This window comes from Telopea speciosissima, chromosome 9, assembly GCF_018873765.1.
Source record: "Telopea speciosissima isolate NSW1024214 ecotype Mountain lineage chromosome 9, Tspe_v1, whole genome shotgun sequence".
NCBI classification, from domain to species: Eukaryota; Viridiplantae; Streptophyta; class Magnoliopsida; order Proteales; family Proteaceae; genus Telopea; species Telopea speciosissima.
This window is the reverse complement of record NC_057924.1, coordinates 1,223,151-1,239,847: the sequence shown is the minus strand read 5'-3', so window position 1 is coordinate 1,239,847 and position 16,697 is coordinate 1,223,151. Positions and strand designations below refer to the sequence as shown.

The 16,697-nt window shown below is 37.6% G+C and overlaps 1 protein-coding gene across 4 annotated transcripts in view; it reads right to left on the bottom strand.

Annotated features, from left to right (window-relative positions):
* LOC122639551 (splicing factor 3B subunit 2) overlaps positions 1-16,697 on the bottom strand; it is a 35,907-nt gene that overhangs the window by 259 nt on the left and 18,951 nt on the right. For 2 of the 4 annotated variants that reach the window (XM_043832419.1, XM_043832420.1), the window contains exons 2-18: positions 13,045-13,311; positions 12,673-12,794; positions 12,459-12,587; positions 12,301-12,363; positions 11,884-11,991; positions 11,223-11,300; positions 9,369-9,461; positions 7,459-7,545; positions 3,924-4,025; positions 3,632-3,751; positions 3,469-3,531; positions 1,075-1,205; positions 923-1,004; positions 764-822; positions 595-643; positions 189-280; positions 38-107 (exon numbers count right to left, since the gene is read on the bottom strand). In XM_043832419.1, coding sequence (XP_043688354.1) covers positions 38-107; positions 189-280; positions 595-643; positions 764-822; positions 923-1,004; positions 1,075-1,205; positions 3,469-3,531; positions 3,632-3,751; positions 3,924-4,025; positions 7,459-7,545; positions 9,369-9,461; positions 11,223-11,300; positions 11,884-11,991; positions 12,301-12,363; positions 12,459-12,587; positions 12,673-12,794; positions 13,045-13,300 — 1,704 coding nt within the window. In that variant the 5' untranslated portion in view covers positions 13,301-13,311. Of the gene's footprint in view, positions 1-37; positions 108-188; positions 281-594; positions 644-763; positions 823-922; positions 1,005-1,074; positions 1,206-3,468; positions 3,532-3,631; positions 3,752-3,923; positions 4,026-7,458; positions 7,546-9,368; positions 9,462-11,222; positions 11,301-11,883; positions 11,992-12,300; positions 12,364-12,458; positions 12,588-12,672; positions 12,799-13,044; positions 13,312-16,697 lie in introns of all 4 variants that reach the window. The other 2 variants (XM_043832418.1, XM_043832421.1) reach the window with 2 other exon arrangements.

Here is a 16,697-nt window from a genome sequence, read left to right as displayed (position 1 = left end):
ACGACAAAATAAAAACAAGAAGATAGCTAAATCTCACCTCTGCAACCATGTCACTGAAATCCTCCCGCTGGCTTCGCAACTTCTCCTCTTCCCTCGCTTCCTCATACCTGAGGTGAAACTTTAATAATTAGAAAATAAACAAAAAGCAGTCAAGAGCTAGAACAAAGCAACTATGTAGTTCTTCTTACTTAGCAGCCACAACATTGTCCAAAACTTCCAGTTCTTCAGGCTGTAAAGTGACATCCACTTTGTCTGATTTTTGGCCACGAAGCAGATCGACCTGTACAATATAGCATCAAAAAGAGATTTGTCAAGGAGTACCAAACATGATTATGTTCAATTATGGATATCATGTATTAGATCCCCTCCCTCCCATCCAATTTCCTTGTAGTTCCAGTAAAATAAAATAAAAAACACTCATTGGACAACCAATAGCGATATGAAAGCAACATTGAACATAGTTGTTCTGTCATTTTTCCTCTCCTAGTTTGCCGAGAAAAATCATGAAGTACCATCAACCTTTCAGACACCAGTTTTAATCTTTAGAAATGGATCAATTAGCAGTCGCAAAGAAAAATGTTTTTGATTTCATACCCTTTTTGCAGCAGCTGCTTTGTCTTGCGTGCCACTGCCAAGTACGTATCTGTATCAAATTTTTTTAGGAGGTTGTCAGAAGTTGTCTAACTCTTAACATGCATACCAATAAGTATAGACATACATATGGCTTCAATTAGAAAAAAATAAAATAAAAAACAAAACTTACGTGTGGGTTGTTCCAAGCAAAGTTCCTGGAGCAATCTTTTCTTCTTTTTCTTCAAGAACCTTCCAAATAAAAGAAACAAGAGAGAAAAAATTAATTTGATTTCCCTAGATGTATGATCAAGAGAAAGAACAATGCCCCAAACAAAAGTGATGAAATTACTTGATAAAGAGGTTTCTCAGGCTCCTTTCTCTGCTGCTTCCGGAGGTCAATGACATCAGGTGTCTCAACACCAGTCGGAGTACTGAACAAAGATAAACAGTATCACAACCAAAATAAAACAATATCAAATGAGCAAGGTAAAAATCCAGTACCTTGACAGGCTGTCCACCGATTGAATGCCTGCCTCTAGCTCCTCCTCTTCTATCTGTTCTTCCTCTTCCTCTTCCTCCTCCTCTTCTTCTTCCAAATCTCCCCAGTGTTTGCTCCTATCAACAGGTTCTTCCTGAAAAAGGAGCCAATTTTGAAAATAACTTCAAACGCCCAAAAACAGGGGCAGTTTTGACAATGTCTACTCATCAAGCAAATCTAATGTCATTTTAAGTAACTCTTTTGACTGCCAGAAAACAAGAGTAGTTTTAAGTTCCCCAGATGATAAATATTTGAAGTACAAGCATGTAAAAGCATAGGCGAATGCATTCCCCTATCGCCAAATTCCCTCCTATACCACCATCAAATACACAAAGTAAAACAGTAACAGTATCTATACATTCCCTGCAAGATGATTACCAGTTCAATGCCAGATAAAGTAGGAGTTTGTGGCTAGTTTATTTATTTGATTGATAAGCAGGACTCTGTGGGATTTGATTGTCCAAAACCCTAGATTAACAAATTAAGGAATTAAAAAAAAAACAGCTGGGAGTAGAATCCTTCCAAGTCCCAACCACAAAGTCTGCATGGGAGATATCGTATTTCTATCAGCATAAGAAAACATATCAACTCATTTGGACAGATGGGAGTAGCATCCTTCCAAGTCCCAACCACAGTCTGCATGGGAGATATCATATTTCTATCAGTATGAGGAAACATATTCATTTGGCTCAGGTGATGGGACAAGTCCTCTAACCAATTGAGCAACAAGACTAATTGCTTATGTGAGAAGGAACAAACATTCCACTAGATTTCTAAGAACTTATCAAGTCTTATTATTCAATCAATTCTATGAGCCAGTTAGTTTGAAAGTTTTTATGGTAAAGTAAACTAATAGTGTATGGCTGAGGACCATTTGTTTCTTTCCACCCCTCCCCCCGCCCCCCCCTCCTCTTGTGGATAGATGAAGGACTATTTTTACAATTTAAGATCAATCATAAACAAGGATAAAGATATTGAACAGGATGTTATTGATAAGACTTTAGATGGTTGCAAGTGAAGAGAAGATTCTCAGTGATCGATGCAATCCATCAAAGCTAAGAGGTAAACTCACAAGAGATCTGTACGATAAAAAAATGTTATATCAAACCGAATGTTGTAATGTTGTGCAACAAAGGAAAAATATACATTAAATCAATGTTAGCCAAGATAAGAAGGTTGAATTGAATGACTGGAAAGTACTTGGCAAACAATGAAAAATTAATGAATGAAAGAGAACCATAATACCAATAGTTGCAAGATGAGGGCTAGGAAATGGTAATGGTTCAATAAGTGTGCAATGAAGACCAACGAGTACACATACTGAGGAGTGAAAAAGGTGCAACTAATAGTACGAATAAAAGTTGGGAATAAAGGTGCAACTAAAAGTATGAGTAAAAGTCAGGAATAGAAATGGGTATAGAGATGCTGCAACTAATAGTATGAGTAAAACTTATGAATAGCACCAATAAGTAATACACCTGTTAAGTGTTATTAGGTGTTACCACTATTCTAAGGTATCTTTGGTAGTATGTAGTGAGTTATGTAGAATTGTAATTAGTTAGTTCAAGTCATGTCCTTATTTGTAATTGCACACACAGTTAACAATTTAAATGCATTAAGGGTATCGGCTAGGTATTCTATTCCTAGCCAAAGACAACTCCTTTCCTCCTTCAGTTCTTCTTCCTCTCTTTTCAGTCGCTGGTTTTATTAGGTTGATACTGTTACAACACCAATACGAGAGAATGTAACATGTAGGTGCTAAAGGGACAAGAAGAAGGCCAAAAATGGCAATGGGTTGATCTGGCAAGGAAAGAGCAGAGCACTTGTGAGTTAACAGCAGATGCATGCTTAAATCAAGTGGCATTATGGAACAAGATTCAAGTAGAGCTGAGCCCAAGTAGTGGCCACAAGCTTAATGAGTTGACTTGTATAATAATGTTCTTATACTAGCATCTCATAGTTGACTTTTTGGTTGTTGCTGCTGAATAAAATAACGTCATTATCATACACTATTATAAAATACTACATAACTTTTACGATAGCAAGTACGTGTCAGTAGATACTATCAGTACTCATCGCTTGTTTGGCATGAAAGTTTTGACACCATCCAAATGTTATATTTTTCACTTCTGAGCTGAAAATAGAGAAGGGACTGCAAACAAAACTTCTTCAGCAAACTTTGGACACAAGATTACATCTGAAAAGTAATTCAGATTAAGAAATAAGAATGAGTCACTGTAATCCAATGTTAAAACTCCAGTTCAAAATGCCAATATCTTGACTTACATTCATCATTATCGGCCTTTCATAAAACCAACATAATATAAGTATAAGACAAAAAGTTAAAGAGGAAATACCTCATAATTAGGCTGTTCTTGTTGCTGGACCCCAAAGACATCTCCATATAAAGGACACCCATACTGATCAATGAAAACATTACAACTTTCAGCATTGAACACAACAATTTCACCTCCAACTAGGAAAACAGGGCAAAGAAATCTCCATCGTTGAAGCACTTACTTCATCAACGGGAGGTTTACCCCAACCTCCAGGATGATACCCAAAGCTAGCACCAGGTGGAATGGGAGCATTCAAGCCAGGAATCTTAAGATGTGGATAAGATGGTGGAGGACCATACCTCTGTTTAAAGAAAATTGTCAGTCAAAATAAGAAAACTACAAAATAAATGGAAATCCCCCCCACCATTCACAATAGATTGCACCGTGCCCAGCACACAACACAAACAGGTTGGGTCATTAATAATTTGTTAAGAAATATAAAAACCCACAAGAGAGAGAGAGAGAGTAGCAACCTGCATATTGATAAGCCATGGAGGAGGGGCACCCTCTGGCATCCCAAGAGCTTCCTTTAGCTCTTGAGACAGCATTCCGGGCTTCATCTCCCTTAGCTTCACCTGAATGACCATAAAAAGGAAATGCAAGAAATAGTATTAATTTCTGAATTTTTGTTAAGCTTCTCCAACATAGAAATGTTCAATAAATCTATTCTCTAGCAAAACCAAAAAAACAGGACTTTTTCATAGAGGGTTCAACATAAATTCCTTTTCTTTGGGGTTCCTTTTTTTTTTTTTTTTTTTGGGGTGGGGCGGGGGGGGGTTGGTTTTAGAATCCAAGGCCAATTTTAATTGACATACAATGCATAAGAGAACTATCTTTTAATCATCGCCAACAAATATAGATTCATAGTGCATGTATTAAGGTGGCCAGCCATTGACTAGGTGATCAGATAATACTAGGCTAATCAACTGACTAGTCTAAACCAGCCCACAGTATTTGACCCCATAATAGCGCAGAAGATTAAGAAGAAAAAAAAAAAAAAAAAAACTTGGTGTAGTGAGCAACGTTGGTTGAAAATGATTGGTGATTAATAATTGGATATAGCAACCACCTTTTAATCATTGACAACAGATGTAAGGTAAGATAAACAAAGAAACCTTGGGAGTCTTGAACAAACATTAAACCTTTAATATGATGTACTAAGTGTATAAGATAATACTAGGCATGTTCTTGCGAAGAGAGGGGTGTCGAATAAATATATAGAGGTAATTATAGATATGTATGAGAGTGTGGTGACTAGTGTGAAATATGTGGGAGGCCAGGACAAGGAATTTCCAACTACAGTTGTGTTACATCAAGGATCAGCCCTAAGCCCTTATTTGTTTGTGCTTATCATGGATGAATGAACCAAGAACACCCAAAACGAGGTGTCATGGTGTATAATCTTCACCGATGATATCGTATTGGTGAATGAAACAAAAGCAAAGATTAACGCTAAGTTAGAGTTGTGGAGATCAACCTGGGAAACAAGAGGCTTTAAGATTAGTAGATCAAAGACGAAATATATGATGTGTAACTTTAGTCACACACTCACACTATGATGGATGATGAAATGGTGAAAATTGAGTGAGGAGAGACATACCGCCAAGTGCCTATTTAAGATATTTGGGGTCTATCATACACAGAAGGTGAATAGATGATGATGTTTCACAAAGAATTAAAACGGGATGGATGAAATGGAGAGCTGCAACCAGAGTATTGCGTGACCGACATATACATTTAAAGCTTAAAGGAAAGTTCTACAGGACTATTGTCCGACCTGCTATGATGTATGGGGTGGAATGTTGGGCAGTTAAGAAGTGCCATATAGCGAAGTTATGTGTTGCAGAGATGAGGCTGTTAAGATGGATGTGTGGCAAAACTATGAAGGATAAGGTATGCCATATAGCGAAGTTATGTGTTGCAGAGATGAGGCTGTTAAGACGAATGTGCGGCAAAACTATGAAGGATAAAGGAACGAACGTATTAGAGCTGACGTGGTAGTTGGCCCAATCAGTGACAAGCTCCGAGAATGTCGTCTAAGGTGGTTTGGCCATGTAAAATGGAGGCATGAGGACGCCCCAGTAAGGAGAAGTGATCTTATGCTGATTGAAGGAGCTAAAAGAGCTAGGGGCAAGCCTAAAATGACCATAGGTAAGGTTGTGAAGAATGACTTGAAAAAACAAAAAAATTGGAACATTGTAAGGGGAGGGGAGGGGAAATAATGGATGGATGTTGGTGGTTGGCATTTAATGCCTTCCACCAACGTCTTCATCAATAGTCTGGATCTTATGCCAAGTATGATCTCAGATAGATCCTATTGGCGGGCAAGTATCCACGTTATCGACATCATGTAGCTGAGATTTTCCTGATTTCCTGGGCTATCCTCTTTCCCCTTACTTTCATTTTCATTTTTTTTCTTTCCATTTCCCACTTTTCTTATCCCATTTCTTCATTTTTACTCTTCATTCCTATTAATTTCCTTTCCTTTTGTAAGGACCTCAGCTTTCTCTACTTTATTTTGAATGGATCCATGTAGCCAACCCCATTTAGTTGGGATAAGGCTGAGTAGTTGTTCTTGTTGTTGTACTAAACTAAGTGTATAAGGAAATCATTACAGTTCTTAGCAACAATTGGATCCAAAGCAAAATTCTAAGCTGATAACGGATCCAAGAAATGGTTTCCACACTACAGAAAGTAGTAAAGATAAAATTACTAGAGCCAGGTCTCCACGATCCAACAAAACAGAAAAAGATGGCATGCTCACGCTAAATAGGAATATAGGATACAATATCCTCCATCCACAATCAAGAAAAGAGTGAATTCTCTTTTTCACAAAAGTTCTAAATCATTTTCATATTGACCAACACCAAAAACAACGCAACCTTATCCCAACTAAATGGGGTCGCCAGTAGCACCTCTCCACTTCATCCATCCTTTTTAATTCTTTGGGAATCATCATCCTCTATATCGCCTTTTTTATTTACGATAGAGCCAAGATATCAAAAGTAATCACTTTGAGGTATCTCTTCATCAATATTGACCACTTCACATAACTCCAACTTTGCATTAATTCTTGCTTTTGTCTCATCCACCAACACAATATATCAGCAAAAAACATACACCCAAATAATGAGAGGAATCTCATTTTGTATGTCTCTAGTTAAATCATCCACGATAAGCGCAAACAAATAAGGGCTTAAAGCTGATCCTTAATGTATCCCAAGTGTAATTGAGAACTCATTACCTTGACACCCAAAGTTCTAACGCTAGTCACCATGCCATCATACATACCTTTAATAATGTCCACGAATTTACGTGGCACCCTTCTTTTCTCTAGTATGTGTCAGATTGGCATTTTCATATTGACCCATACACTCAAATACTAATCAAATACAGAACATTTCTGTACATCAAGTTCCAACAAGGGCATTCTTTCCTTCTATTTTTATTTTCCCCCCTTTTACTTTGGTGTGTTAGGGGTGTTAGGGACACTCGACTTTTTGGGTGTTTAATGTGAATGAAATGTTTTGTATTAATATTCAGTTTCAATATGAAAATAAAGGCATTGGTCTCTTTGTCTAAACCGAGATAAGCCTTGTAAGATGAGTGTTTAGAGCATTGTCAAGGGTTCATTCTATTATTCATAGAAATTTGAAACAAAACATCGGACAATAACAAGCTAGTAATATGAACTGCAACTTAAGAAAATATTATTTAACCTTTAAAAATATCACTGGAATCAGGCTAGTCTAGTTTATTGAATCTTTTAAGACAATCATTTTCAGTATACCCAAAAAAGAATATCACCCATTAAAATAGAAATAGAATCCAACAGACAAATTTATATTATGTTATATGAAGAATTCTAGTGGACATAAATCTCTATTATGTTATATGAAAAATTCCATCCAAGCATAAAATGCCAACAAAAATGACCACAGTACAAAGACTTGAGCTTTTTGGAAATCATGAGTTCAGCCATAAAAAATATTACAGCAGAAATCATACCTCGAATTCTTTCCCTTCATGATACAGGTCACCAAATGATGTCAGTTTTGGCTTAGTTTGGTATTTAAAGAAGGCATCATGAAGAACCTGCAGCATGCAAACAGCTTACTTGCATTAGACAATGAAAGAATGTAACTTGATGCACATAGGTATCAATCCATCATAGGGACCTTTATCAACTTGAACCACCAGAAAATTTTCATGGAGTGAGAGAAAAAGGAAAAAGAGAGAACTTGCTTAATAATATTTGGAGAACAAGGCATTGTGACAGGCCTAGCGCAATGTCCACCCCATTCTGAGCCACATGGAAAGCTATATAGCTGATCCGAACCACAGATTAGATACACCACCAACTGGATTATCCACATGTCAAAGTTGCTGGAGATCCAACATGGCCATATTGGCCCTTGTAGTAGACTTGTCCTCGTGTCTTTTCAACTGTTAAACTGTTTTCCACCTACATCGATTTTTTAGCAATTTTTAACCTACTTTAACTATGGTAGTAAAGTTCGCAGTAATTGATAACAAAGACCTGGGCTCAAATCAATCCCACCTCACCTGGGTGAGTTTGGTCAGATTGGGTATAGGTCTTTGTACTACCACCCCCTCCTCCCCCACACCCAAAATTAAAAAATATTCCATCTGGGCTGAAATATTACATCAGAGATGTTGCATTGCTGCCACGTTGCAGCAACAGACTGCCCATTGTTATAAGAGAAGAACAATATTGCAACTGTGCTGCCACCTTCCTTCTTATTTTAGATGATTAACATGCTGAAGAGTGAAGCCACTGTTTCCCTTTTCTTTCTTGGAACAAATTTAGGTCCTATCTTATATTTTATTTTTGCTACAATAACTTTTATCTATGATGGGTCAGGCATCTAATATAAAATCATAAGGTAACTTAACTAGGTTTGTTTGAGTGGATGACTGGATGTGTCAGCCCTAAAAAAATATCACAGGGACAGATCTGACTCTCAAATCTAAAGATAGGGGAAAATGCTAATGCAGATCATCTAATGGAGTTCATGTACACAATCATCAAACATAACAATAATATAGAATTTCCAAAATAAGGAAGAAAACTATGTTTAATGATATAACTGTATCCAATATTGATATCCTAAAAGAGGGAACATCTAGCAACAAAAGAATGCAACTATAAACTTAGCAACACAAAATTAAGAACTCCAAAAAATAATGCTATTCTATATCGCATGAGGTTTACAGGCCATGAATGTAATATTCAGCGGTTGCAAACATACAAGCTTCAATAGCTAACGGTATATCATGTAACAATCAATACATAGTTTTTGTTGGGTGTGTCCCTTTTGTGGGAGGGGAACCAATTAACAAATTTTACTGAAAAAAAAAGAGATTGAGATTTGGTGAGGTTAACAAATGTACGACACCAATGTTGTGTTGCATCTTTGACAGGTATTTCAGGTAAAGTGAAGTTTCATGTATCATAATCATATAGCTATTCAAGTTATCAATTTTTTCAGAAATGGACCAGTGGCCAGATTGTTTAGGCATGAACAGTTGAAGATACAAATCTTGTAGGTCTGAACCATGACACCAGAAACAATAAGAACATATGAAGAACATAGATTGTGCTTCGGCTCAATTCTTTCAGTGTCCTATGCTAAAAGAGCTCAGGGGTAATCTCACTATCGAAATCAAACAATGGACAGTTTAAATTGATATTTCAAACGGTTATGATCAAATAAATGCCTTCCCTTGCAAATGGAAATTATAGGTTTTAGTATGACCAAAACCCTGAAAAAATATGGTTGGTCCAAGCATCTATCCTTGTATGATTTCCAAAACATTCATCCTAGAAACAACTTGAAAAGAGAAAGCAAAACCACCTAAATATGATAAGAAATCAAAAAGAGGTATCAACATACCTGATAATCAATATCCATTTTTCCCATCTTTGGTTGCATACGTTCACGCTGCTTCTGCTTCAATTTCTTGTTGTCTTCCTTTTCAATGTAAGCCTACATAGAATGTAATGGAAAACAGAGATTACATTCGAGCCCAACAGCTTCAACAATTAGGTGAAGGATCAGGTAGAATAAGTTTCATTTCCAGCTATTTGGCATCCAAGGGGATTTCTGGTTAGCCATGCAGGAAAAGGAAGATAATAAAACCCATGGATCCAATTATGAAGAGAAACACCTGGATAATAGAGAATTGAAGGAATCTCACCCATGCATATAAGCTATTGGGAGCAGGAGAACGAAAGTTAGGACCAAGCATCGGGCACATTAAGAGAATTGAAAATGAGGATATGGTTTACATTCACCAAGCATTAAGGAACAGAAATTCTTGCAATGTAGATTTTGTGTGGTATTAGGTTCCACATAGGAGATTAAATTTAAACAATGTCTTGATCAGTTTCACAAAAAATGACAAGTTCAGGCGCACCTTCCATGATGCAGAAAATTCACAGAAAGGGGCTTACTTTAGTTGAAATAAGCCTTGGGTTGGGTTCTACATATGTTGAGCCTTTGGTCCACTGGGTTTCATTGAACTTTGGCCACTTGAATGGGTAGAATCTAGGACTACGAGATTAGTCAAGTAGGATTAGTTCAGAGTCTATGTTATGATAAAATTTAACTATGTCAAGTCTTAGAATCATTAGGAATGTAAGACCAAATCTAATCTCAAGTCCATGTTCTTTTTTAGAGTGCCAGTTTGAGTAGGACTGTCAAATACTAGTCTGTTCTGACTATTCGAACTAGTACTTGGAATTCCAAGTCAATTTAGGAATCAGGACTGTTCGAGAGTCAGTATATGAATTCTTTTTTTTAGAGTGCCAGTTTGAGTAGGAGTGTCAAATACTAGTATGTTCTGACTATTCGAACTAGTACTTGGAATTCCAAGTCAATTTAGGACTGTTCGAGAGTCGGTTTATGAATTATATTGTAGATGTAGCGGCCTATTGCCTCGGACACAAACTTATGAAATCTGGCTTTCAGTTTTTCTGAATGTGCTTGGTGGATTCCAAGTGAAGCAAATTTTGCTAAGCTATTTTGGCCTAGAGACGGGTTTGCATTACTCCAGGATATTTTGAGAAACTTCTATTTCCTCCAGTAATAAATTGGAAAGATGTTATATGTCGATTCAGAGGTGAATTTTATGGTCACACCATATTGAAAATGGGGTGCAAGGAACACTTGTCCAGAAAGATGAAAGGAGTTTCAAGGAAAAAGATTTAGTTGTGAGGGGGGAAGCAAATGCAACAGATGCAACTAAAGTCAGCGATCTTGCTAACACCTTCACGTAATGGTAAGAACAATACCCAGAGGATGGTCCCACACTAATTGTTGCAGCATGAATCTATATTATTTCCTTGTTAAGCTAACCAAAATGGCAGCAGAAAATTTAGTATGTATTTCACAGCATTTTCGTCTGAGGTTTACTCATGGAGCAATGTAAATTCAGAAGGATATTACCACTCAACAGAACTTCTTCCACAATGCTACATATATGACCTCATTCCTTTCAGTCAGAAAGAAAGAACCAAAGAATCAAATTGTAGTTCAAGTCTTGAGGTCAATAAAAGCCAAAACCAAAATAATTCAATGGTTTCAGTTTAGGTTTTGGTGATTTCAACCAAACCTGTTACATGTAGAAACCTAGAAGAATAATTTCAACATATAACTCTAAATTACCCAGAAACGTTAGTTTGGGAAAAAAATCTAGATGCAAATTACACACATGAACATGGCCAATTTTCACTCATAACTGCTCACCTGTCTTAGTTTTTCAATTCCAGTGGCAGCAATGAAATCAGGAAGTTGAAAAGGCTGTTTCTCAATACCCCGCTTCCCCTGCAAATACGTTAAAGAAACAGATGAGGGAGAAGTTCTTCAATAAAGTAGAAATTGTAAATTGGTTTATCTCGTTCAATCCTAATCAGTCATATGGAGAACATAGAATTCTAGGCAGTGTAACAGCCCACATCATCTGCAATGTCAAAGGAATAGATTCAGGTCAATCACCACACAAAATGACCAGATTTTGAGAACTTAGCATGATACTGGATGCCAAAGAAACTCATTGGAACACTGAATAGAGGACAGTCCACAAATCTCTGGCATACTATCACGGCATCTAACCTAGAGAGATAATGATTGCAAAAGCAAAGCATTATACACAACTAAACACAACCCCACCCACCCTAGCAATATCTTAAAATAAAACGATTCAAGTGGCCCCTGTAGCCGACATGTCGCCTCCATGATTGTTATAGCCGGTCCCCTGCAAGAACCAGATATACACATAAGAGGGGTGAAACCTTATCGACTCTACTTACCTTCTCCCCCCCTTGTGTGAACCCCAATGCATCATACACCCTTTATCATGCATGCACTTAACAACACAGCAAGTTTATGTCTACTTTCAATCACTCACCTGTAAGAACTTCCTCTTTTGACTCCAATGCCTTGGGACAGGAACAGTATTGCGGTATGATTTCAAAAACACAAGAAGTTTTGGGTCTGCTGCTGTCACGTCCCATATCTGACAGGAATAGTATAAAAGTGAGATAATGAAAAAGTGAAACAAAAGCAAGTAAAAACTATTGCTGCAGTACACAAATCCAAATAGAGACAAGACATGTTCCAAAGGAATTATAACTTTACTACTGATGAAACCAATGGATTACATAAGTACCTAAAATAAAAATACTGTGAAAATCAAAGCAAGATGAGATACCAAATATGAAAAGACAAAAACGGATAATCACCATGAGCCTCCATGGTATGATGTAAAATTCGGAAGGTTAAAAAGAAACCATGGCATAACGCAAGAGTGGCATTTAGACAATACCTCAACAACATCCGGCCTTTGGCAAATTTGTTTCAACTCAGCAATCTTCATCCGGCGTTGGAGCTAAAGAACAATACAAACATCGTGAAATCAGTAAAGACTGGTTATATGAGACATATGGCAGTAATTATTTGGAAGTAGGGCATCAATCATGGAACCTTTTTCTTCTTATTCGAAAGCCCACCCTTCTCTTTCTGTTGCGTGTCCTGTTCTTCTTCATCAGAGTCGGAAGTTGCTTTCTTATCAGATGCCGCATTTGCAGCCGTTTCATCCTTCTTGACATTGTCCTGCTAAAAAAGTTAAACATCTTATCGATAATCTCAAACCAACTAAAACCGATATGGCAAAAATGCACAACCCTCAACTGCTTACCTCAGCGCCGGCAGCAGCATCACTGAAGGTGAATTTCTCAAAGACCTTTTTGAAATCTTCCAGCAGATCATCCTCTATGTCTGCCTTCTCAGGAACGTATTCCACTTCAACTAGGGTATCCACAACCTAACGATTTCCCAACGGTATATTATGCAATTAGAAGTTGCAGATGCAGAAAAAATATCGAACACGAAATTATTGAGTAATAATTAGTCATAATAGTTAAAGGAACAAACCGTAATAACAAACGTAAACAGATCGTAAGAAGTCGGTGACTAAAGGCACAAGTAGATGAAAGGGTTTTCTTTTTAATTCGTGAAAAAATAAAATTATACCTAAAGGAAAGTTAATAGGGTTAACGAGGCATTGTAGGTACCTGCTGCGGATCGTTGTTCTCTTTAACGTCATCGGCATCTTCGCTCTCATCGTCGGCAGCGGAGGAACCATTGGTGGCGGCTATTTGGGATTTTTTGTTGGCTTTCTTCTGCTTCCTACGGCGTCTTCGCCTATCGCTCTCCTTCGATTTCTTGCCGTGAATTCCTCCCACGGCGTTTTCCTTATGAAACTCAGCAAAGCCATTGGAATGCCCGAGGGCTTCCGTATTTCCTTTCACGATCTCCGCTGTCATCTTTCTCTCTCGAGTCTCAAACCCACTGGAGCAGTGTTAAAAGAAACGGGTGGATAAACAGTAACACAGCCTAATATATAGCCTCCTCCCGGGTGTTTGGTAAGATTATCGGAATAGATTTGACCTATAATGCATTCTGAAGTAAGAAAATAAAAAAACCTAATTTTCAGAATGCGTTATAGATTCAAAATATATTCGGAAAAAACATACCAAACACAGCGTAATATATACTCCTAATTATTATTTTTTATAAAAATAGAAAAGCTTTAAATTAGAAACACATTAATACAGTTCTCTTCAGAAATTGTGTCACAATTTTGGTTTTTTCAAACCCATATAGCTAAATTATGGGCCACTCCAATAAGCGTCGAGCTCCTCTCTGGCGAGCACCCCACTCAGTGAGTGCCCAGTAAGACATCCAATGGCGGGGTTGCTCTGCATGTGTCATGCCTAGCCCCACCCTAACACGTATCTCAACGCGTGCAAAGCAGCCCGCCATTGGATGCCTCACCAGCACTCCTCGTACAAAATTCTCAATTGTGCATTATATAGATGGAATATGATTTCAATAAGAAGATAATTTGATTTCTCTTAGAGGAGAATGGAAAAGCAAGATACTTGTAGCAGAATCCAACAATTTGAACAACCATTATCCATCTTTAATGTTACTTGTGATTTAAACTACACATCCAATAAATGTTGTCTAGGGGAAGAGGTTTTTGAACTCCTGTATGTAACACCAACACTCACAAATGCTGTCTAGTTCTTTGTTTGTCTATTTGTGCAGAACTTGCTGAGGACAACTTCAATTCATGGTTATATGATTAGTGATGTCCACCTAACATAGTCTGATCCAATATATGATTATTGATGATGGTGGTAGTACACCCCACTCCCAAATGGGGCAAAAAAGAGAAAATTTTCTCACTGATGTCATTTATGATTTTGATTTCTTTTTTGAATATTTATTGATATGTTTCTCAGCATGGGTGCCTTTTAACTTGTTATCTAATGAAGAAACAATTCATTTTGATATTCTTCTTCAATTTTTTTTTTCTTGTTTTGTTACATGATCTCTTGTTTTGTTCAATACATGTGCGAACATTAGGAAGGGTTGTGGCAAGGTCGTCATTGGGTATTATCATTGAAGTATGATTTGTGGCATAGTCTCATGGTTACTTCTAAATTTCTAACTTTACTTGTTGGGTCTTTAGCTCAAATTGGTAGAGCACTTGGAACATGAGCATGTCTCAAATATGTTCCAAGGAGATGGTGATTTGAATCCACCAAGACCTTTTTTATTCAACTGTTCATAACATAGTCAGTTAAGACAATCATGAGCATCATACAATGTCTGCTTAGGTGAGCAAAATACTGATCGAGTGAGTGAGGCTTGGAATTTGGAGGCCAATGAATCCAAGTGCTCATTTTGTTTTCTTCATTGTGGTAAGCTGAGCAGAATACTGATCTCATGGTTGCATTGCAGGGGGTCAATTAACTCAGAGAGGACCGGAGGGGTGATTGTCAATCAAGATGTGTGGCAATCATATTCGCTCGCTGTGAGAAAGAAGCTTGTTTGCTTCTTCTTTTTTTTTTTCCTTCAAAAATCCACAAGCATAAAAGCCACGGTGTAGGTGGCAATTACGTAATTTTTTTAAAACAATAGAAACAATTATGTTAAGTGCGACCCATACAGATTTATGTTTCTTCTAAACTTTAGAAACGTTTTTTTGTTCAGGGTTACCATACAGCATTTCAGGACCCAGAAACGCTCAAAAAACATAGAAACACATAAAAGCGTGTCGAATCCAAAAACACTAAAAAAAACCAAAAGTGTTACCATAGAGAGCCTTGCCGACCAAAAGAATTAACTAGTGATGTCCATGATGCTAAAAATAGAAGAGACTTCAGATGTAGAGAAAGAATTGAAATGGTGAAGGAGCAAAATTGGAAAAGGATAATTCTCTCCCTTCAAAATCTTGTTCTTAATCCCAACTGCTATGCAGCCCATTTCCTCTTAGAAAACTCACAAGATAAGAACATGTGACAATGAGTTTCAATGTCCTTGTGACAAAATATGTTAGGAATTTGAGTCTCATCCTCAAATGCTAGTTATTAAGGAGAGGGTGCCCAAGTACCTATTAACCCATCTACATCCCCTTTTATATCTGATGTGGGACTATTATTTTTGTCTTATGTGTGGATATCCCAACAATTTCCTCCTCCACACGGATGGCAAAAGCGTAGAGCCTGAGATCCCGATCTCTCCCTCCACGCGGGAGCTGACGTGGAGCCTGATATCAAACCCTGAGAATCATCGGTCAAACGGGAATTTCCACGCCCCGGCTCTAATACCACTCTGTTGAGAAAAAACACACTTCCCTCTCTGATTGAACCTGTGAGAAAACAATCGAACACAAGCAATGGCAATATTCCAACTACAAATGTAAAGAATCACAGTAACCATAACTACACAAACGCTTTTTTACGTGGAAAACTCCTCCAATACGAAGGTTAAAAACTACGGGACTGATCTCGGAGTCCACCCAAATTTTCACTATAATATTTTAGGTACAAAACCTATTCTCAAGACTTTGAAATGGAAAACAACCCCACATCTAACAATAATAAAAGCCACAAGAAGAAGTGAAGATAAAACAACAATAACGATTCGGATGTTACTTAATCATATTTATATAATCAGATCAGATAATAGAGTTTCCAAACAGATTCGGATGGTTTCCGGATAACGATTTTTCAAATATGGTTCCCCTAAACGGATACAATAAGGATTCCTATACGGATTTTCAATTATTCCTCCAAGGATTCACCCATGAATCTACTGTTATAATTACATGCCCCTCTCCCTATGAATTGTTATCACCTCCAATTCCTCACATAGGAGCATAAATGACCACCCTATCCCCTGCCCAAACACACTGCCCAAGGTGGGGTAGGGTGGTCATTTCAGCTCCTATGTGAGGAATTGGACGGAATTGGAGCGGGCAGCGAATTGGAGGTGATAAAAATTCATCTCCCCTATATGATGGAGATCTGAAACACCCTTCATTGTTCTCAGACTCGTCGAAGCACAATTATAACAATTGATGAAGGGATTCCTCTTTCAACATTGATGAAGTAAAACTCAATCCTTATTCTGTTGTGCTTGATCTCTTGAAGTGGCTACCCTTCTTGGGGTCTTCTGCTCCCCCACCTTTTGGGTGGATTGCTCTCAATTGAAATGGTTCAAAGAGGCCAGACGAAGCTGCATATGCTGTTATTGGCTGAGATCATAACCTATTTTTGCTGTGGCGAGAGGTGGTGATCAATCAAAATCTATCATTTGATTGGAACTTGAAGGTATAACGGAAAAAAGATACAGAAAAGTCAATATCTA